The 22,990-nt window shown below is 42.7% G+C and overlaps 1 protein-coding gene across 1 annotated transcript in view; it reads left to right on the forward strand.

Annotated features, from left to right (window-relative positions):
• Nucleotides 1-22,990, forward strand: part of LOC125467695 (zinc finger protein 91-like) — a 104,268-nt gene that overhangs the window by 51,246 nt on the left and 30,032 nt on the right. Inside the window, exons 12-14 of the mRNA XM_059639404.1 lie at nucleotides 2,979-3,056; nucleotides 4,681-4,826; nucleotides 5,582-5,660. Of these exons, the coding sequence (XP_059495387.1) occupies nucleotides 2,979-3,056; nucleotides 4,681-4,826; nucleotides 5,582-5,660 (303 nt within the window). The remainder of the gene's footprint in view (nucleotides 1-2,978; nucleotides 3,057-4,680; nucleotides 4,827-5,581; nucleotides 5,661-22,990) is intronic.

The following is a 22,990-nucleotide window of genomic DNA, read 5'->3' on the forward strand; positions in this document are numbered from 1 at the left end:
ATGACTGACACAGAGTACATTTTGAGGAAAAGATGTCAGATCTCACGTTTTGATTGGCAGGAATATAGTTTGAATATACCACAGTGTTCATTGCAATAGCTGTCATAAGACATTACAGAACATCTTTTGATGTTCCGTGCATGACAGTCTTTGGTCCTGTAAATCTGCTTGGGGATTAATTTGTGCCTTGTAGCTTGATCAAGTAATGTCTCGAAACTAATTTGCCAATTGACTGGGTCAGATATGTTGCTTACTTTGTTCCTGAGCATCTCTCAAATGGTCTTTCCATTTAAGAGTCTTGCAATTGGGAAGCCAGAGGCCAGTGGTACAGAAACAGTTGGAACAGGAGCAAGGTGGGAACATGTGCAGGGACCAGAAGAGTTGAGCAGCTAGGAGGGCATTGGGCCTGGGAGAAGCAAGCCGCAAGCTGGGGAAATGGTAGGGTTGGTTGAGGAAGGGAGGTGTGGCATGACAGTGAGGAGGACCAGTTAACGTCTCAGGAGGCTAGGTGGTGAAAGCCAAAAATGAGAGCCAGCTAGAGTTTTTCCCAGTACCAGAAGGATATCCCACAGTGGCTGTCAGCGTAGTAAGTTGATGGAGTACCACGAAGGCTGCAAAGGGGCCGAGGGTGAGACAGGGAAATTGAGGTTGTGGGGAGTGACACAGGAAAATTACATGGAAGCTGAAAGAATGTGACGGGGGAGAATGAGAATGTAAATGTGTTGGAGAGGGAGGAGAAAAACAGGGAGACCACAAGAACTTTTTTTTTATTCATTCACAGGATGAGAGGATCGCTAGCTAGGCAGCATTTGTTACCCATAGGGCAGTTCAGAGTCAACCACATTGCTGTGGGCCTGGAGTCACATGTAGGCCAGACCAGGTAAGGTTGGAAGCTTCCTTCCCGAAAGGACATTAGTGAACCAGGTGGGTTTTTCTGACAATCGGCAATGGGCTCATGGTCATCATTAGATTCTTAATTCCAGATATTTATTGAATTCAAATCCCACCATCTGCCGTGGTAGGATTCACACTCGGGTTCCCAGAACATTATCTGGTTCTCTGGATTAACAGTCCAGTGGTAATACCACTGGGCCATTGCCTCTCCTGAGAAGGGAATGAGGACTGAAAGCCAAAGTGATAGGGAGGTGAGATGGAGGAATCTTCAAGGACGGCTGGGAGCGAGAGGAATTAAAGGAGACTGATATTTGAGTGACAAGGAGAGAGGGAGGCTGGAAGAGGGATGGCAAAGTTGGAGGATGCAAAGCAGGTTTGGAGAAAGAGAGAGGCTGCGAGGACACAGAATAGGGTCAGGGAGGCTGCAAAGAAGAGAGAACAGTTTCGAACCTGTCAGCAAAGGAACACAGAGCTAACTAGGAAGTGACAATTTGAAATCACTGAGACAATAAATTACATGTAAATGAATGTGAGAACTCTAATTAAAAGCCACATATGTTCAGGAGCTGTGGGAAAAATGTAGAGGATGCCCTTGTAATGAATATTGTGTCAATCAGTAAATTTAAATCCGAGTGAGATTTGTGATGTAGCAAAAAAAGGGTAGTAACTACTTGGTTAAAATATTCTAAATTCATGCAATGCAGTGGAAACACATTCTGCCTGCATAAAGTCTGCTCAGAGTGATGGCTTTTTGTGTGTAGAAGTATGTGCTAGTTACTTCAAAAAAGAATTTAGTTGTTGCACCTTTGTGAAAATTTAAGTACTGATGTATTAGGATTTTCCATGAATGTTATGGTTTCCTGTTTTGTGTATCATGTAGTTGTTGAAGACATGAATTAATTCTTCTGATTCTGTACTTACATGAGTCCCAGGAACTCACATCTATATTTGTGTTTTTATATATATATATAATATTCACAGAGAGCAGTGAAAAGAATCAGTGCAGATGACTCACCCTCATTTTACAACATTAACTGCTGTGAGGTAAAGGTCTAGTGTGAAAGCTGGCAAATGCATGAGTTAGTGAGAATCAGATGGTAAAGTGAGGAGGTAGGTAACCTAAGTTGGGGAGTTGGCACTGTCAATGAGGAAAAGTTTAGGTGATGATCTGGCAGAGTGGTAAGTGGATGAGGGGACAGGTCAGCACAGTGACAGGAGTGTAGGATGGTCGTTAAGTCAGGTGCTAGATGGATGAGATGGCTAAAATGGTAGGTGGTTTGGAGCTGGTCAGTTAGGGTTTTGCGAAGTCACAGAATCCCCACAGTGTGGAAGCAGGATATTTGGACCCTCTGAAGAGCATTCCACTCAGGACCCTTGGAGTGACCCTATAGTGGAAACATACCAGCTCTGAGATGAACTATAAACTACATGAACAGGACAACACAGTTTGTGAAGATTAAAAAAACGGATGAAAATGAAGGATTTTGGTATACCATCAGTGAAAACTCCAGCTGGTAACCTTTGTGAAGTTGTGGACCCCGGACTCGGATGTGTGAAGAGTGCTGCAAGACCTGGGAGAAATTGCCAACGTGAACTTCTCCTCTTAGATATTAGCTATTATCTTTGTTCACTGTTCAGGCCACAGCAAACTTTGTGGGTCTACGCTTGAATTTTCAACTTGTATGAATTGCATACCTGCTGCTAACCTTATTCTTAATCAGATTATATGAATTGTATGACTGTTTTAACTAAACTAACAAAGATAGTGGTTAGTTGATATTGTTGACTCTCATCATCTTTCTACTGAGCCAGTAATTGTTGTTGAGTAAAAAAATTTAATATTTTATTTAAATAGAAACTACAATTTTTACCTTTGCTTGCTATCTCTTTGAAGTTGAGAAAACAACATAATGACTAACTACCAATCAGCTATCTGCTTTATGCTAATGTCACTTTTGTCAGTCTTTATGAATTTTGGTCAGATCCATGACTCTCTGTAAGTGTCTCCCTCAGCTCCAGCTGTCTCCACTCCCAGAAGGTGAGTGAAGACCCTGAACCTTGCTCTCTCTTCATCTGCTGCCCAGGACGACATGATCCTGGTGGTCCAGCAGTCTCCACCCCCAGAAGATGAGTGCATTCATGTGACATGTGCAGACCCAACAGTAACAATCACAATATCTTTTACAGTGAAACAGAATATTTCTTGACAGTTAAATTACTTATTTACAATATATCCAAATATAACTGGGAGAAGGATTAGTTGTTTCTATGAACTGGAGGCTGTGAATGAGATCAACCAGCATTATGCAAAGGTTTGAACAGTTTCTTTTACTAAGGTAGGGATCTGGAGGAGATCAGTTTTTGTTACAATGTCCACGATCTGGAGAAGATTAATGGTGATACAAAATTGAGGATTGGGGAGATCACTTAAGCGTTTGAAAGTCGAGGATGTGACAGAGATCAGATGCTGTTACAAAGTTAAGGACATCAAATGTTGTGATGAAGGTGAGTTGGTACCTTTGTGTCTGCTTCGTGAGGAATATTGCTAAGGCCACTGCATGATTGTGGAGATGGTCATGGATGGAGATGAAGCGCACACAGTCCACGATGTGAGAATTCACCAGGTTGGGGTAATCAGTTAACGTGAAATACGTCCCAGTAAGTTCAGATAACTCCATCTTAGTTCCTCCAGATACCTTTCAATCAGGGAGCAAGCCTTTGTAGATCCAGTGAATGTGAAGATATCTTCAGTGTTCTAATACAACATTTGGATGATTTTCTCACTCTTATTGCTCAAGTGCAATAGCGAGCACATGATGTTAGCATGCATCTGTTGCTGGAAGTCACCAGACTCCCCAGTCTTGGCCAATATTCCTAACATTTGGAAAGCTTCCATTGATACTAGCTCATCATCTGCCCCGAAGAGTGACTGAATCCTGTTGAGGATTTAGTTTTAAAAAGGGCTTGGTTTTTTCAGCTCATGCCTAAAGAACATTTTCTGGTGGATAAGACAGCATGGTAAGAGTGAAAACATTGATGTTCTCTTTATTCCCCAACAGGCTCATCAATACATTTGTCACACTCCAACTGTGTTGTCTCACTCCAAAATTAATGTTTTCTGAAGCTCTGACACAGAGCAACTGGGTAACAGACAAGAAGTCATACCAGCAGAGGTACTGGATCAAGCTGTTAATCACAGTGTTTCTGAGACCCAGCTCTGAAACACACAAGATTTTCAGGAGTTCTCCAAAGAAGATGATCACAGGAACTGCCTGACAGTCTTGGAGTCAAAAGATTTGGGAAGCAACTTAATGAACAGTAACACACAAATTATTGCTGGCAAATGCAGTCATTGCTCTGGCCAGCAGAACAACCCACTGATCAAATGCAACCCCTATTCTCTGTTGTCATCCTCATATCACTATCTTGTCACAGATGTCACTTAACCGACCTGATCAAACAGGGCCTCAAGTGACCTCACACACTTCTCATTCAGTGACTGACTTGTATCAGCATCAAACTTAGCTGTGAAGCATCTCTGCTGTGATTCAATATCCAAATCATTGGGCAGAGAAACTCACCCAACTGGTGAGAGATACAAGTAGGCCACTGAATATCTGCAGGAACATTGTCATCACCATGTTTGCTAACCTGGGCTGAGTGAGAATTTCATGTAGACCATGGATGTCAGTCAGCAAGATATTGGCTTTGTCCGTGTTCCCACTGACAGGACAGGTTTTCCTCTCGTGTGAATACACAAGATGTTTGATAGTTCTCACCGTGTAGGCTGTATTTTCAGCTGCTGCTTTCCACACAGCCCAGATGAACCTGTCCCCAGGAGGGCGACAGAGCAATAGCTGGGACATAGCTGCTGTCAAATTCTGTAAAGCCAAAGTGGTCATCCCTCGTAAAACTCATCTTTTCACCTCCTGGTAAGGGATTAACTGCAAATGAGGCCCCAGCCCATGAAAGATATCTGAACCCAGACCTGAAGCTGTTGTCTCTGTCATAAGAAGAAATTGTCTAAATGCAAGGAAGTGACCCAGACACAGTGAGGTGTTGGTCAGACAGAAAATCTGCCACAGACCATGAGCAGCCAATTGTCCAGCTAACCATGGGGCAGGCTCTGGCAAATCAGCTTCTTGATCCAATGACACTTCTGGAACTGCCCTTGTTCATCAGGATCCATCAGTTCTTAAGGAAGGGTCTTCAGAATCCCTAAGTGCCCTTGATGCTGTTCCAGGTGGCCCACTAACTGAATGGAGAGAATAGTATAGACTGCATTGAGGGCCATCTGTTGAACTGCAACAGAACGATCATGCACAGTGTTGAATCAGTCCTCTGAGCAGTGCTCCCACAGGATTGCCCAGCACTTCCCTGCTGACATCGAGCTTGCTTGAATAAATCACTAGCCACTCAGAGATTCTGTGTATTGTTGCTTCTTGCTCGCTGTCTTCCGTTGACAAGATCCCCTTTTTAATTTTATGGATGGTTTGAGACTTATCGTCCATCTCAGCAATGAACTTCTCGACTGCAACGGAAAAGAAATGAATAACAGGTTTTATTGTTCAGTTTGCTTTTGAATATGTTCTAACTCAACTAAATGATTCAACTCTGGCCATTACCTCTCTCCTGGGAGAGGTATGGATTGAGTTTCCAAGAGCACTCGGCTTTCTGTCCTCTCTAGTTGTCTGTCCTACACATGTGCACAGATTGCTTCATTTTGTTGTATTTTCTCTGAACCTGTGATGACTGTTAATAAGACCGTAAGACATAGGAGCAGAAATTAGCCCATTCGGCCCATCTAGTCTGCTCCTCCATTCAATCATGGCTGATAAATTCCTCAGCCCTATTCCCCAGCTTTCTCCCCGTAACCCTTGATCCCCTTGATAATCAAGAACCTATCTATCTCAGTCTAAATGTACCCAATGACTTAGCCTCCGCAGCCTTCTGTGGCAGTGAATTCCATAGATTCACCACTCTCGCTGGAGAAGTTTCTCCTTATCTCCGTTCTAAGAGGTTTTCCCTTTACTCTAAAGCTGTGCCCTCGGGTCCTGGACTCTCCTACCAATGGAAGTATCTTTCCAACATCCACTTTATCCAGGCCATTAAGAATGCTGAAAGTTTCAATTAGATTTAGGGTGGCATGGTGGTTCAGTGGTTAGCATTGCTGCCTCACAGCACCAGGGACCCGGGTTTGATTCTAGCCTCTGGCAGCTGTCTCTGTGGATACGCTAAATTGCCCATGGGAATGTGTAGATTAGGTGGGTTATAGGGGGATGAGTTTGGGTGGGATACTTTGAGGTTTGGTGTGGTCTTGTTGGGCTGAAGGGTCCCCTGTAGGCATTCTGTTCTGTCCCCCTTCATCCTTCTAAACTCCAGTGAGTATAGTCCCAGAGTTCTCAAACATTCCTCACATGTTAAGCTTTCCATTCCTGGGGCTATTCTCGTGAATCTCCTCTGAACCCAATCCAGGGCCAGTACATCCTTTCTGAGATATGAGGCCCGAAACTGCACACAATACTCCAAATGTGACCTGACCAGAGCCTTATTAAAGCCTCAGTAGTACATCCCTGCTTTTATATTCAAGTCCACTCAAAATAAATGCCCACATTGCATTTGCCTTCCTGACCACTGACTCAACCTGCAAGTTTACCCTGAGTGAATCCTGGATGAGAACTCTCAAGTCTCTTTGCACTTCAGACTTCTAATTTTCTCCCCGTTTAGAAAATCGACCATACTTTTGTTCTTCTTACCAAAGTGCATGATCTCACACTTTCCCACATTGTACTCCATCTGCCATTTCTTTGCCTACACTTTTAACCTGGCAAATTCTTCTGCAGCCTCACCAACTCCTCAATACTACCTGTCCCTCCACATATCTTTGTATCGTCTGCAAACTTAGCAAGAATGCCCACAGTTCCTTTATCTAGATCATTAGTGTACAAAGTGAAAAGTTGTGGTTGCAGAACACCACTTGTCACTGGCTGCCATTCCCACTCTCTGCTTTCTGCCAGTTAGCTAATCATCAATCCATGCTAGCACTTTACCTCTAGCACCAAGTGCCTTATCTTGCTCAGCAGCTTCCTGTGTGGCACCTTATCAAAGGCCTTCTTAAAGTCCAGGTAGATGTCATTCATTGGCTTTCCTTGGTCGATTCTGCTCGTTACTTCCTCAAAGAATTCTAGAAGATTTGTCAGGCATGACTTCCTCTTGATGAAACAATGCTGACTTTGCCCTATTTTACTATACACTTCAAAATATTCAGAAACCCCATCCTTTACAATGGACTCCAAAATCTTACCCACAACCAAGGTTAGGCTAATCAGCCTGATATTTTCCATCTTTTGCTTTGCTTCCTTTTTAAACAGGGGTGTCATGTTAGCAATTTTGCAGTCTTCTGGGATGCTCCCTCATTCTAGTGATTCCTGAAAGATCACCACTAACTCTTCCACTATGTCTTCAGCTATTTCCTTTAGAACTCTGGGGTATACTCCATCCGGTCCAGGTGATTTGTCCACTTCCAAGCAAATCAGTTTTACCGTCACCTTCTCTTTGGTGATGGCCACCATACTCAGCTCTGCTCCCTGACTCTCTTGAATTTTTGGGAGATTACTTGTGTCTTCCACTATGAAGACTGATGCAAAGTAATTATTCAGTTCCTCAGCAATTTCCTTGTTCCCTACTACTACCTCTCCACTGTCATTTTCCAATTTTGCCTCTCTTTTGGCCTTTATATACCTAAAGAAGCTCTTACAGTCTTCATTTATAATACTGGCTAGCTTATCCTCATTTGTAATCTTCTCCCTCCTAATTTCTTATTTTGTTGCCCTCTGTTGGTCTTTGTAAGCTCCCCAGTCCTCTGGTTTCCCACTGCTCTTTGCCACATTATGTGCTTTCTCTTTTGCTTTTATGCTATCCCTGACTTCCTCTGTCAGCCATGGTTGCCTCATCCTCCATCCTCATTCTTCTTTTTCCTAGGGATAAATTTTGCTGTGTCTCCTGAATTACTCCCAGAAACTCCTGCCATTGCTATTCCGCTGTCTTTCCGGTTAGGCTCCTCGTTCAGTCAATTTAGTCAGCTTTATTCAGCTGTAATACCGTTACCTCTGATTCTATCTTCTCCCTCTCAAATTGCAGCGTAAATTCTATCATCTTATGATGACTGCCTCCTAAGGGTTCCTTTACCTTAAGCTCCCTTAACAAGTCTGCCTCATTGCACAACACTAAATTCAGCATTGCCTGTCCTCTTGTGGGCTCCACCACGAATTGGTCCAAAAGACATTCAACAAACTCCTTTTCTTGTAATCCACTGCCAACATGGTTTTCCCAGTCCATCTGCATATTAAAATGCCCCATGATCACTGTGACTTTGCCTTTCTTACACACCTTTTCTGTCTTCTGGTGTATCTTGCACCCCAGCTCCTGACTACTGTTTGGCGGCCTGTGCACAACCCGAACTATGGTTTTTCTACCTTTGCGGTTCCTCAATTCTACCCACACAGATTATACACAATCTGACCCTACTTTGTTTCTTCCTACTGATTTAATTTCATTTCTCACTAATAAGGCAACCCCACCCACTCAGCCCACCTGCCTATCTTTTCAATAGGATGTATATCCTTGGATATTCAATTCCCAGTCCTGATCCCCATGCAGTCATGTCTCCGTGATGCCGACCACGTGATACCTGCCAGTTTCGATCTCTGCCACAAGCTCATTTACCTTATTCATTATATTGCGTGCATTCAGATATAACACCTTCAGTCCTGTATTAACCCTCACTCTTCTCATTTTCTATGTTTTTCCAATGTTTGATTGCTAGCCTTTTCCAAACACTCTGTCAGTTTGTGCTGGAGATGTTAATAACCTGTCCTGAATTCTCCTTCCCTGTCATTTCTTTCAAATTTTTCTACTTAGTTGAATCCACCACTACTGCTGCTTTGTTTCCCACTGGGGCAAGTTTCACCATTCGCTTACCCCCACTTTCTATTTTTAAAGTCCTTGTTGTAATGGTGTTGTAATGTTGTAAGGTGTTGTAATGGTTCTCATTATGATGGCAGCAGCCCTCAGTTGTGATGTGATCCTGAGTTCCCAGTGGTTGTCACGTGTTTGCATTTTCAAAAACATTCAATGAGGAGTCACAGAAGTTTATGTCACAGAGTGAGGGCTCATGTGATTAAAGTGGAAATATCAACATGGATTGAGTGCTGGTAAACAGATAAGAGTACAGGAGATCTTAGCCTTAACTGGTCTATCAATGGTTTCTCTGCTGGACCAAAAACAAAAGTTTCTGGGAAAACAGAGCAGGTCTGGCACTTCCTGTGAAGAAAAAATCAAAGTTAGTGTTTCGGGTCTGGTGACCCTTCCTCGGAACGGTTCCTCTGCTGGAGGATGTTTTATCTTTTTGCCCCTAAGATGTGTGTCATTCCCACTAAAAGCAGTCCTTGGCTATTTCTATTTTCTGGGTTAACACTTTCTCTCCCAAATTCCCTTCACTGAGGAACTCTTTCCTATTAACTCATGCAGGTGCCCCATTACACAATCTGGTGAATCTTTAATCACTTGAATTTCCATTGTAGCACTTGGCAGCTCCGTGGTAGATGCTTTTTTGCAATATCCTTGATTTCTGTGCCAGCTCAGTTCTACTGAATGATATCCTGAATTGGTGGTGTTTAATTTGGTTTGTCTACAGTTGAATCATATGCAGTTCATCTTCATTTTGTGTAAGAAAATCTGAATTCCCAATCTGATGAATTACCTGTGTTGAAACATTTAAGTATTATAATTTGACTGATTGACTAAATTGGACATTTTCATTGGCCCTCTGTGGGTGATTTCCTTGTGAATTAGGTATTTTGACATCCTCAATCATGTTACTCCAGGTTTACTGCTAATTTAGTATTGGGACTGTCAGTTCTTCTTTAGAAGATGGAGGATTAAGATCTCCCTCTTTAACTTGGCCCACCTCATCACCTGACATTAAGGTCAAATCTGCTGCACTAATTTGTTCACCACATTGTTTTGCTGTCTCAATAACTTCAGTTAAATATTCACCCATGAGCTCAAATGGGTTATATTGCAAATTCATTTTCTCCACATCTGTGTCTTCTTGAAAGCTTTGTTGGTTTCTGTCATCTGAATTTTCTTCAGCGATGATAGGAATGGAAAATTTATGTAGTCCTGTATAGTCATGGATTTTACAACAGTTTGTGAGATCTTCAATCTCTTAGGAGATCTCTGAATGTCACACTACTTACTGAGCCATGGCTGTACACCTGGCAATGCTGCAGTGTTCCCAGTCTCTTCAATAAATTAGAATAATTCGTCTTTGATCAAACGCTAAGACCCTGTCAGTAATAGTGAAATGCTGCCACTGCTCAAAGTATATATTCTTGGCCAATTCGCTGGATTTCTGGTGAAAATTTCATTTCATTTATATCAATGGTACCACCTTTTTCTGTCATATTTGCTTGAATCTCTGTGGCTTGCTGGACACTGATTCTTCTTGACCATGTGAAATGTTTGTGCCATTGCAGGTATGTCAATAGATTTCTTCTTTTTGGCTTCTGCCACAATCTTGGAAGCTAAATTAAAGCTGCCTGTTTGCCCATTGACTAGTTGGTCAAAAAGTTAGGTCCTGGGCCAGTTGCTCCCTTGGTAACTGGTTCAATTCTTTCTGCTACCTCAAGGACATTGAGCTGAGGATTTGCGTGCAGCCTCAAAAGTAAGTGTTGATTGTGAATTATATGTACATTTTCAACTCTCACACTCTTTGTGTTGCACTGTTACTTGTGGCAAACTTTAAATGTTGTGATTTATTTCACATGGAACAGGCAGTCTCATCTCTAAAAGCTGTTTCTTCCATTCAAACAAGACAGTATCACTGGTCCCTGTACCAAGCTTATGAAATGTCCATTGACATAACAATTTTTCAAATTAAGTTGTTTGAATTACAGTTTCCTTTTGGAATGCCTCAGGTATTTTCCCAATGGTGGTGATTCCATCAAATCAACATCATTGTATGAGAAAGCAGTTGGCCTCTTTGTTGCTCTGAAACTGTATCTTAACATCTGCCTATTATGTAAAAATGGCCTTTCTTTAGTAATGGCTTATGCCTAAGGCTCTTTTTAGTCCACAACATTGACATCTTCTGTTCAGTCTCCTAACTGAGTTGGCTTGTCCATGTGTCTTTAGAGTGTTCATACATTATAAAGTGGATAAGTTCTGCTGATCCTTTATGAAAAGGTTGATCTCCTCTCAGATTTGTCTGAGTCTGCCTGGTTTATGCATCAAGCATAAATCAAATGACTTTCTCCAAACTGAAATATTCTTTTGACTATAATAGATATGAGAAAGATTCATCAATAATTTCAACAATACTATCTACTATGAATTCTAGTTTCAAAGCACCATAATCACAGTTTTCCACTAATCTGCAGATATCAGCAAAATTATGCATGGATTTCTTGGATACTGAACTCGTCTGGTAAATCTTGTACTTACAAGAATTTTGTTGCTTCTCGGATTCAAGTAATTGTCAAAAGCTTGTAAAACATCTTCAAATGTATCTATGCCTTTTATATTTTGATGATTTATAACATCTTGTTATAAATCCTATTGAATACATTTATAAATTTATTTCTTCAACTTTGGATTTAGTACATTCCTTTTTGATAGCAACTTGGCTTAGAAATTTTGATTATGGGTTCTGAAGAGGGGTCGCTTAATTTGAACTTTTCACTCTGCTTTCTCTCCACAGATGCTGCCAGACCTGCTGAGTTTCTCCAGCATTTTCTGTTTATGTTTCAGACTGCCAGCGCCCATAGTTATTTAAGATAATAAAATGTGAGGCTGGATGAACACAGCAGGCCAAGCAGCATCTCAGGAGCACAAAAGCTGACGTTTCGGGCCTAGACCCTTCATCAGAGAGGGGGATGGGGGGAGGGAACTGGAATAAATAGGGAGAGAGGGGGAGGCGGACCGAAGATGGAGAGTAAAGAAGATAGGTGGAGAGAGTGTAGGTGGGGAGGTAGGGAGGGGATAGGTCAGTCCAGGGAAGACAGACAGGTCAAGGAGGTGGGATGAGGTTAGTAGGTAGCGGGGGGTGCGGCTTGGGGTGGGAGGAAGGGATGGGTGAGAGGAAGAACCGGTTAGGGAGGCAGAGACAGGTTGGACTGGTTTTGGGATGCAGTGGGTGGGGGGGAAGAGCTGGGCTGGTTGTGTGGTGCAGTGGGGGGAGGGGACGAACTGGGCTGGTTGAGGGATGCATTAGGGGAAGGGGAGATTTTGAAACTGGTGAAGTCCACATTGATACCATATGGCTGCAGGGTCAATCCGACCCCACCACCCAAGACATTTTTCCATCCCCTCCCCTGTCTGCTTTCCGGAGAGACCACTCTCTCCGTGACTCCCTTGTTCGCTCCACACTGCCCTCCAACCCCACCACACCCGGCACCTTCCCCTGCAACCGCAGGAAATGCTACACTTGTCCCCACACCTCCTCCCTCACCCCCATCCCAGGCCCCAAGATGACATTCCACATTAAGCAGAGGTTCACCTGCACATCTGCCAATGTGGTATACTGCATCCACTGTACCCGGTGCGGCTTCCTCTACATTGGGGAAACCAAGCGGAGGCTTGGGGACCGCTTTGCAGAACACCTCCGCTCAGTTCGCAAAAAACAACTGCACCTCCCAGTCGCAAACCATTTCCACTCCCCCTCCCATTCTCTTGATGACATGTCCATCATGGGCCTCCTGCAGTGCCACAATGATGCCACCCGAAGGTTGCAGGAACAGCAACTCATATTCCGCCTGGGAACCCTGCAGCCATATGGTATCAATGTGGACTTCACCAGTTTCAAAATCTCCCCTTCCCCTAATGCATCCCTCAACCAGCCCAGTTCGTCCCCTCCCCCCACTGCACCACACAACCAGCCCAGCTCTTCCCCCCCACCCACTGCATCCCAAAACCAGTCCAACCTGTCTCTGCCTCCCTAACCGGTTCTTCCTCTCACCCATCCCTTCCTCCCACCCCAAGCCGCACCCCCCGCTACCTACTAACCTCATCCCACCTCCTTGACCTGTCCGTCTTCCCTGGACTGACCTATCCCCTCCCTACCTCCCCACCTACACTCTCTCCACCTATCTTCTTTACTCTCCATCTTCGGTCCGCCTCCCCCTCTCTCCCTATTTATTCCAGTTCCCTCCCCCCATCCCCCTCTCTGATGAAGGGTCTAGGCCCGAAACGTCAGCTTTTGTGCTCCTGAGATGCTGCTTGGCCTGCTGTGTTCATCCAGCCTCACATTTTATTATCTTGGAATCTCCAGCATCTGCAGTTCCCATTATCTCTCTCCCATAGTTATTTGTTGTTTTTAATCTCTTGGTCTTTTAAACCTTGTAGCTTTGTTCCATTATTTATCTTCCTTTAATGCTTTAAATTCTGCATTGAAGCAATGTTGCATTTCTGTTCTGCTTACTGGGGTCTCATGCTTTTGCATTCAAAATGTTGGTTTCCTGCTTTCTGCAAGCAAAGTGGATGTTTCTTCACCTCTGTAGCCAAAAATAAGGTTTTCTTAACGAGAAGATGAATTTTGTTTGAACAAGATATTACACAACAACGGGTAGAAATCATTATTGGCTAATAAATAAGTCATGATAAGTAAGTTTATCTGGAAACAATGATGACACTCATGTCTTCATCAGGATCTTAAGCTAAACTCTACTTTTTCTGACCCGAGACCGTATGATATTGAGATTGGGTGCAGCTCGATGCAGCCTCCGACATTAGTCATTTCAGAAGCACTACCCAACACAACAGTATTATTAAATTGATCAAGACTCCAAGCCTTAATTGATTTATTTTAATAAAAGCTAACAATTCCTTTCATTAAGAACTAATTTAACCCAGAAAGTGCAAGAAAGACGGAGAGTTCGGTGAAAAGTGCCCACTTCACCTTACGCTCCTCTCTCCTTTGTTTGTCCCTCCTGTGCATGTGCTGATCCCACCACTGCACATTATCACTGCCTTGAATTACTCTTCTGATTTGCTGTCAGGCAAATCTGAGGATATACATTCCACACTAATGATGATTGCAAAAATGATTTGTCACAGAACTTGCACAAGAAGGTTTTGTCCCTTGTGTGAATGCGTTGATGCACATGAAGGCTTGGTGACTGCGAGAATGATTTCTCACACACCTTGCACCGAAATGGTTTCTCCCCTGTGTGACTCCATTGGTGTACAAGGAAGTGCGAGGACTGCGAGAATGATTTGTCACATACCTCACACCTGAATGGTTTCTCCATCATGTGAATGCATTGACTTGCACAGAGGTTATGATGTCTACAAGAGTGTTTTGTCACAAACATCACAAGAAAATGGCTTCTCCCCAGTGTGAATGCATCAGTGAATCACGCTAATCATTATCTTTGAAAAGGCTCATTCCCACATCTCATGCTAGATTCTTTTCTCTGATGTTTTGATGCCTTGTAAGTCACAAGACCTCATAAGTTGTCGATACTTCTCTTGAATGGCCTCTCTGTTATAGGAATAAGCCAGTGATTCGTGAAGCTCAGTGTGGGATTGAAACTCTCACCACACTTGGAGCCCATTCACACTTCTTCCCAGTCTCACCCTGACTGATCACCACAGTCAACACTTCAGAAAGGTTGGTTCTGATGGAAGGTTCCACATCACTGACCAGATCTGATGATGTGTCAAAGCTCCCTTGACCCGACCAATTTCCAGATGATGGTTTCACTGCCCAACCTTCTTTGTGTTAAGCAATGCTTAACACTTGTGATTTGTCAGCCCAAGTTTGAATGATGTCCAAACATGGACTGCTTCACTGTTTCAGAAGGCACAAATGGCACTGAACATTATGCAGTCATCAGAAAACTCACCATTTCAGTCCTTATAATAGTGGTTAGGTTACTAAAGCAACTGAAGATGGTTGGGATAACAAGGTGTACAGCTGGATGAACACAGCAGGCCAAGCAGCATCAGAGGAGCAGGGAAGCTGACGTTTCAGGTTGAGACCCTTCTTCAGAAGATTGTTGGGGTTAGGAAACTTGCTGAAGAATTGCCACAGAGGTTTCCTGGGATTGAGATTATTGATGTTGAAAACTATCTTCCTATCTGCTGGTTATAACACTAACCAGCCAAGAGCTTCCCCTCAGCAATTCTCAAGGACTCCAACAGAAATTGCTGAAGGAACACAGCAGGTCTGGCAGCATCTGTGGAGAGAATCCAGTGATCCTACTTCAGAACTGTTCGGAAGGAGATTCACTAGACCCAAAACATTAACTCTGCTTTCTCTTTAGAGATGTTGCCAGACCTGCTGAGTTTCTCACCAGTTTCCATTTTTGTTTTAGATTTCCAGCATCCACATTCTTTATCCCAATGACTCTAGTTTTGCTCAGAAACCTTTGATACCACACTCAGTCAAATGCTGCCTCGATGTCAAGGGTAGTCACTCTCACCTTATCTCTGGAATAAAACGCTTTTGTCCAGGTATGGACAAAGGCTGTCATGAGGTCAGAAGCTAGCAGAGTCCAAGCAGAGCATCAGTGAGTAGATTATTAACAGTATTGTGGATGACTCTTTCCACCACTTCACTGATGATCGAGAGTAGATTGTTGTGAAAGTAATTGGCCAGGTTGGATATTTCCTGTTTTTCAATCACAGGACAAATCTAGGCAATTTTCCACATCGCAGGATCAATGCCAATGTTGTTATTGTCCTGGAACAGTTTAGCTCGGGGTCAGCCAGTTCTGGAGCACACGTCTTTAGAAATATTGTCAATGTTGTCAGGGCAGATTGCTTTTCTAGTCGCTAATACCTTCAGCTGTTCTTGCTATATTGTGAGGAGTGAATAATTTGGCTGAAGACTGGCATCTGTGATTCTAGGACTTCTGGAGGACTCTGAGATGGAACATAAACTCAGCACTTCAAGTTGTAGATAGATGCAGATGTTTCAACCTAGTCTTTCGAATTCATGTACTGGGGTCACCATTATAAATTATAAGGATACTTGTAGATCCTCCTTCAATGTTAAATCTCAGCTGCTGGTGGGACATCAATGTGCCCTGTCTTCTGCACATTGCTTCTGCTTTATAGTGTGCAAGTAAACCTGTGATGTAGCAGAACCTGTGATGTAGGATAAAGATAACAAGGTGTCGAGCTGGAAGAACACAGCAGGCCAAGCAGCATCAGAGGAGCAAGAAGACTGACGGTTCAGAAGAGTCTAGGCCCGAAACATCAGTCTTCCTGCTCCTCTAATGCTGCTTGGCCTGCTGTCTTCATCCAGCTCTACACCTTGTTATTTCAGATTCTCCAGCGTCTGCAGTTCCTACTATCTCTGAACCTGTGATGTAGCTTCATCAGGTTGAAACCTCATGTATAGGTATGCCTAGTATGACTTCTGCAAATGTGATGTTAAAGTCGAGTGGAGAATATGCTGTGCCAGGATGTTACAAATTGTCGTTTAATAGAATTCTGTTGCTGCTGCTGATGTCCATAGTATCAAAGCGAAAGGAAACAGAACTTTTGGTCCAACCTGTCCATGCTGACCAGATGTCCCAAATTAATCTAGTCTGATTTGCCAGCATTTGGTCCATATCCCTCTAAACTTTTTTTATTTATATACCCATCCAGATGCCTTTTAAATGTTGCAATTGTATCAGCCTCCACCACTTTCTCTGGCAGCTCATTCCATACACACACCGCTCTCTGCATGAAAAAGTTGACCCTTAGGTCCCTTTTAAGTCTTTCCCCTTTCACCTTAAACCTATGCCATCTAGTTTTGGACTCCACTAGCCTGGGACAAAAACCTTGGCTATTCATCCTATTCATGCCCCTTGTGATTTTATAAACCTCTATAAGGTCACCCGTCAACCTCTGATGCCCCAGGTAAAATAGCCCCAGCTTCTTCAGCCTCACCCTGTAGCTTAGACACTCCAACCCTGCCAATATCTTTGTCAATCTTTTCTGCACTCCTTCAAGTTTAACAACATCTTTTCTATAGGAGAGAGACCAGAATTGCACGCAGTATTCCAAAAGTGGCCCAACCAATGTCCTGTACAGTCTCAACATGACCTCCCAACACCTATAATCAATGCACTGACCAATAAAGGCAAGTGTACTAAATGCCTTCTTCACCACTTTGTCTACCTGTGTCTCCACCTTCAAGGAACAATGAATCAGCATCCCAAGTCTCTTTGTTCAGCAACACTCCCCAGGACCCTGCCATTAAGTGTATAAGTCCTGCCCTGATTTACGTTATGAAAATGCAACTTCACGTTTATCTGAATTGAACTCTGTCTGCCACTCCTTGGCCCATCTGATCAAGATATCTTTGTACTCTGGGATAGCCTTTTTCACTAGCCACCACATCACCAGTCTCACAGATGCTAAGTTTCAGTTTGAAATTGATTCCATTTAGCAGTATGGTCATACTTCTAGCAGCAGATAGACCAGTGAGGGTGAGAGCAAGCAGATTATTCCCTCACCTCCTGGCTCAGGCCCAGTTGAGCAGCTGTCCTTCAAACTCAACCAGCTTAGTCAATCATGGTGCTTCCAATCAACCTGTGGCAACAGATGTTAAAGTCCTCCACCTCGAGACATTCTGTGCTCTGACAACCCTCAAGTAGTGTTCACCATGGAAGAAGCACTGATTCATTGTCCAGTGCGAGTTGGGGCAATATGGGTGTTAAACAACAGGATATTTCCTTGCCATTATTTGACCTTATACCTTAAGATTTCAAGGGTCCAGAGTCAATGTTGAGTACTCCAAGGGCAACTCCGTCCTGACTGTATACCACTGTGTCACCACTTCCGCTGAGTCTGGCCTGGGGACCGGGTATATCCAGGGATGGTGATGGGACATTGTCTTAAGGTTTGATTCTGTTAGCATGACTATGTCAGACTGTTGTCAGGACATGCCAAGGAATGGTGATGGTTGTGTGGGAATTGTCAGGCATGATTCTGTCAGTGTGACAATATCTGCCCTGTTATCAAGAAGTGCCCAGGACTGGCAAAGGTCTTTTTTGGGACAAAGTCGGCAAGGTGTGATTCAGTTCGACTGGCTATATCAGGTTATTATTTGTCTGTCTATGGGGCAGCTTACTCAATTTTGTAAAAATACCTACAGATGCTAGTGATGGAGGACTCTTCAGGGTTGAGAGGGGTGGATTTGTTGTTTCTGGAGCCTAGATCAATGCTGGGTTATTCATGCGGTTTCATTATTTTCTTACCTCATAACAGTCTGATACAAATTAAATTGCTCCCTAAGCAATTTAAGTTGATATTTAACAGTCAGTCATGTTGCTGTGGGTCTGGAGTCAGATGTAGGCCTGACCAGGTAAGGATGGTAGATTGCCTTCATTTCATGGCCACCATTTCTAAGATTTTTAATTCCAGATTTATCAGTGGCATTTAAGTTCCACCAGCAGCTGTGGTGGGTTTCAATCCATGTCATGTAAACATTCTCCTGGGCCTCTGGATTTTGAGTTCAGTACCATGTCACCACCAGCTCCTCAATTCCACAGTGAGTGCCAGTCTGCTAATCCCTGGTTTAAGAGATATCAGATATAAGTCTTGGAGGTTTACATGTGGAAACAGACCCTTTGGTCCAACTTGTCCATGCTACCCAGTTTTCACAATTAATCTAATCCCATTTACTTGCAAATGCTGTTGGCTACCTACCTTATCTATGCTTCTCATGATTCTATAGATATCTATAAGGTGACCACTCACTGTCCTACACTTCAGGGAAAAAAGTTTCAGCCTATCAAGTTTCTCCTTCAAACCTTACAGTACAGGTAGCATTTTAGTAAATCTTTCCTTTCCAAATCCTTTTTTCTCACTCAACTGTTGCACACACACTATTTTCAGCAAGGGCAATGGACAGTGAGCAGAAGCAGATAATGAGGTTACTTTCTTCCCCCTCCACAGCTCCCCTTAGCTTCCCAATCCTCTAAGGCACTGAGAAGACAATAAAAAAAGACAGTTGGGTAGAGTGCAAAATGATGGTTGGTCAAGATGTGCTGTCGTAAAGTTTTACCTTGAAAGTATTTGTTTATTATCAATATGAACTCAATGATAATTCAATGGATATGTTAAAATGTTTCGCCTTGTTTGCGAAAAACAAAGTGAAGAAAACACACTGAGCAGGAAGTGCTAGAAGGTGCAGAAAATATTGCTTCCTAGTAGCTGATTGAAAGAATCTGATTTATCTTGGGAAATTAGATTCAACACACTCACTCAGACTGCACATCCCAAATTCAGCTGTCAGTGACAGCACTGGGCAAAATGATCAAATCCAAGCCCAGGCTTTTGCGAAAAGCCAAAGCTTTCAAGGAAAAAAAATCTTTAAAGGAGACACTAAATGACGTTAAATAACATTTCAATCAATGCGTCTCCAGGTATAGCAGTTGAATTGAGTAATTAACGAAATCCAGCCTGGAAATCAGAAGGGAAATGTTTCCAACAAACACACTCAAAATCCAACACACAGCTCCAGTCAAACAGTTCAGCACAAAGCACTGAGTAAACAGCTTTCTCAGCTGGATCTTCTCACACAGCATAAGGGACATTTCCATCCCTGATTACCCACAGGATAGTCAGACCGCCTGAAGATTGGTGTGGATATTGTGGGATACAATTTGTATAAAAGCTGCTCCTTCACTCACCATCTCCTCACTTAGTTTTCAGTCCCTGTAAGAAGTGAACCAGCTCTGGAAGAGAAAGAGGAGTGAATGGGCAGAGTGGGTGGGCTCTCTGATTGACGTCTCTCACAGCCAATCCAAATATTTCTGCAGCAGTGTGTTTCCAGAAGCTTGGGAAACTGAGTGGTGAAATGGAGGTGTCTTTGAGCCACAGGTCAGATTTAAATTTAAACGTTATTATTCCATCTGAATTAAACCTCGCAATGCAGCTGCAGTGTCAGTTCCCCAGGTAAATGTTTCTCGGAGATTTCTAGAGTGGGAATAGCATTCTTCATCCTGAGGTGCTCTCAAACAATGAATATCAGTGTAGGATCTGTATCCTTAGATGTGTTTGCAGCAGATCAGAAACTTTAATAAGTACGTCATTGGCTCTAAAATGCTTTTGGACACCCTGAATTTGTGAAAGTTGTGTTTTTTAAAAAATACATTTCTTTCTTAGAGCAACTTTATGCATCCATTGAACTGGCAATTGTAAACTTATTGATGGTAAAAATGTCACAGCCCACTGTGATAGTGACCAATATATTGTTGGCAGAACTCTTACTGTAGGATCCTGAGTGTTTCAGTGAATGGGAACATGCCATGCTGAGAAATCATGTATACAGAAGTTTAACAAAACAAACAACAGTACAAGATTCAGCTTACACCAAACTTTGAATCAACCAAAATAATAAAGCATTTGAAAATGTCTCAAAATAGTCCCCAGAATATTAAATGAATCTTGGGAAAGTATAAGCTGAACATATCACAATGTTATTATATAGGGGTATGAATGACTGAGGGAACTCAGGTTTGTAGAGACTCTCACACACTCCCTCCCCATACTAAGGATAGTGTCCCTCCCAGACAGAAGAATACAAACACTCCCCATGGTATCAGTGAAATACCCATCACCTGAAGAGGATCTGTCTATAATTCGCATCCCCACCTAAAGCAGGGTCTGATTCTACCCCATACTCACTCATGAGAGCTTGCTCACTTTACAAACTCACACAGTCAGAGAGGAGAAAATCTCTCAGAATGCTGCAGAAGGTTAGTTCAATTTTTTGTATTATCATCTGGCTCCTGATTTGATGATCAAAAGTTAGACAGAGCTTCATTAGCACGGGAGGAGCTTGTTTCCAACATACAAATACCCGTAGATCTGAAGACATCAAGAGTGTATTGCAAATCTGTTACAAAGTGTACAACAACACTACAGATAATTGTAGATCATTTGTATCAATGGTGGTCGGTTTGGTTTTGGTATGGACATGACTAAGGTAAATGAGCTTCCTACTAAAATGTTATTTAATACTGACACAAAGGGCAGTTGATCTTTGATGAGGTAAATAATTATGGTCACATAGACTGTAAATAGAATGGTGACTACCGTATAGCCTTATGGAAGGTTTCAGTTGTAAAGAAAGACTGCATAGGCTGGGACTTTTTTCACTGGAGTGTAGGAGGTTGAGAGGCAACCTGATAGAAGTTTATAAAATAATGAGAAGTATCGATTGAGTTAATGATAGCAATCTTTTTCCTAGGATGGTGGATTTCTAGACTAGGGGATACATTTTTCAGGTGAGAGAGAGGTTTAAAAAAGACATCAGAGGCATTTTTTTTTACATGGAGGGTTCTAAATAGTAAAGGTTTTGGGGGGGAATGGGCCAGGAGCGGGCAGGTGGGATTTTTTAGTTTGGGACAATGTTCAGCATCGACTGATTGGACCGAAGAGTCTGTTTTCATTCTCTATAACTCTGTGATACAAGTTTGGATTTTGAAGGTTTCTGTTTCAGGTCTCCCACTCAAATGGTTACAGTCATATCTGCATTAAACATTGCTGGATTATGATGGAGTTTCTTAGGCATCTAAATCAATGGTGTAAAATCCACAGAGCATCATGATATACTGAGTCAAATGCTTTGGTTCCATCAATGAATGTAATGAAGAATTCTGGATGTTGTTACCAATAATTTTCTCAGATTTTCTCAAAAGCCAAGTCAAAGTTCGAAGTGATGTCAGAATTACTCGATCCATGTGGGGGCCTGTTGGACAATCCATTGACTTGTTCAATCAGAGATGAACGTCCACAACCCAGGGTTACAACTCAAGAAATGCAGAATTTCAACAGCTCAAGACTGTTGCCCAAAGACAAATCCAGAACATAAAAGACATGTGATGGAAGAGTAATCCTGAGAGATTCAAAAACAAGCTAATCATCATGATGTGTGAAGTTCTTTGAAGTCGCCAGGGCAACCTATGGACTCAGGTCAAATGGACAAAATCCCCTTCATTCACAAGATGGTTTTTCCTTTCTTAAGGATGGCAGTTCCCTCCGCTCATGCTGGAAAGAATATTTTGAACAATTTTTCAAGCATTGTATCCACAAGAATAGCTGGTAACTACCCCCACTCACCACCCCAATCTATCTCCAGTGTCCTATGATCCACGGATGAGTCACCATTGATGCAAGAGTCACAATAAGCAGTCAAACCAATGACAATCAACAAATCCAGCTACCTCAAAGGTGTTCCAGTTGAGGACTAAAAAGCTGTTAAACATTTGCATAAATTAAAACTTCATAAACTTATAATTTGGATTTGGAAGGAGAAAGAACATTCCATGTCTTTCTTACTTCAGCAGTATTACAATTGTAACGATCTTCAAGAAGGGAGATAAATCTTGCTGCAGAAACTGTTGAGGTATTTCTTGTGCACAGCAGGAAAATCTTGCCACATAAGATGATCGGAGGATTAGATAGGGTGGACAGTGAGAGCCTTTCTCCTAGGATGATGACATCGGCTTGTACGAGGGGGCATAGCTGCAAATTGAGGGGTGATATATTTAAGACAGATGTCAGAGGCAGGTTCTTTACTCTGTGAGCGGTAAGAGCGTGGAATGCCCTACCTGCCAATGTAGTTAACTAAGCCACATTAGGGGCATTTAAACAGTCCTTGGATAAGCATATGGATGATGATGGGATAGTATAGGGGGATGGGCTTAGATTAGTTTACAGGTCGGCGCAACATCGAGGGCCGAAGGGCCTGTTCTGCGCTTAATTGTTCTATGTTCTGTGTTCTCCTGCATCACTTTCTTATTGTTGCTGAGGAATTCCTCCCAGAGACACAGTGGTATCTGTGCACAAACTTGAGCTTCTGTACATATCAATGTTTTCATTTAGTGATTTCTGACAATCAGGTCAAAGGTTAAATTGCCCCCCATAACATGAATAGCCTGCTGGTTCGACAGGTTTGAGACAGACCCTGCTGAGACAGACAGTGCTTTGGAATGACAGCTCCCCTGAGTGAGCACTGGAGGGTAAGCAACACAGATAGCTCTCAGTGTAATAGAAGCAGATGATCCTCCAAGCCCATGTGGAGACA

This window comes from Stegostoma tigrinum, chromosome 34 (assembly GCF_030684315.1).
Source record: "Stegostoma tigrinum isolate sSteTig4 chromosome 34, sSteTig4.hap1, whole genome shotgun sequence".
Classification (NCBI taxonomy): Eukaryota; Metazoa; Chordata; class Chondrichthyes; order Orectolobiformes; family Stegostomatidae; genus Stegostoma; species Stegostoma tigrinum.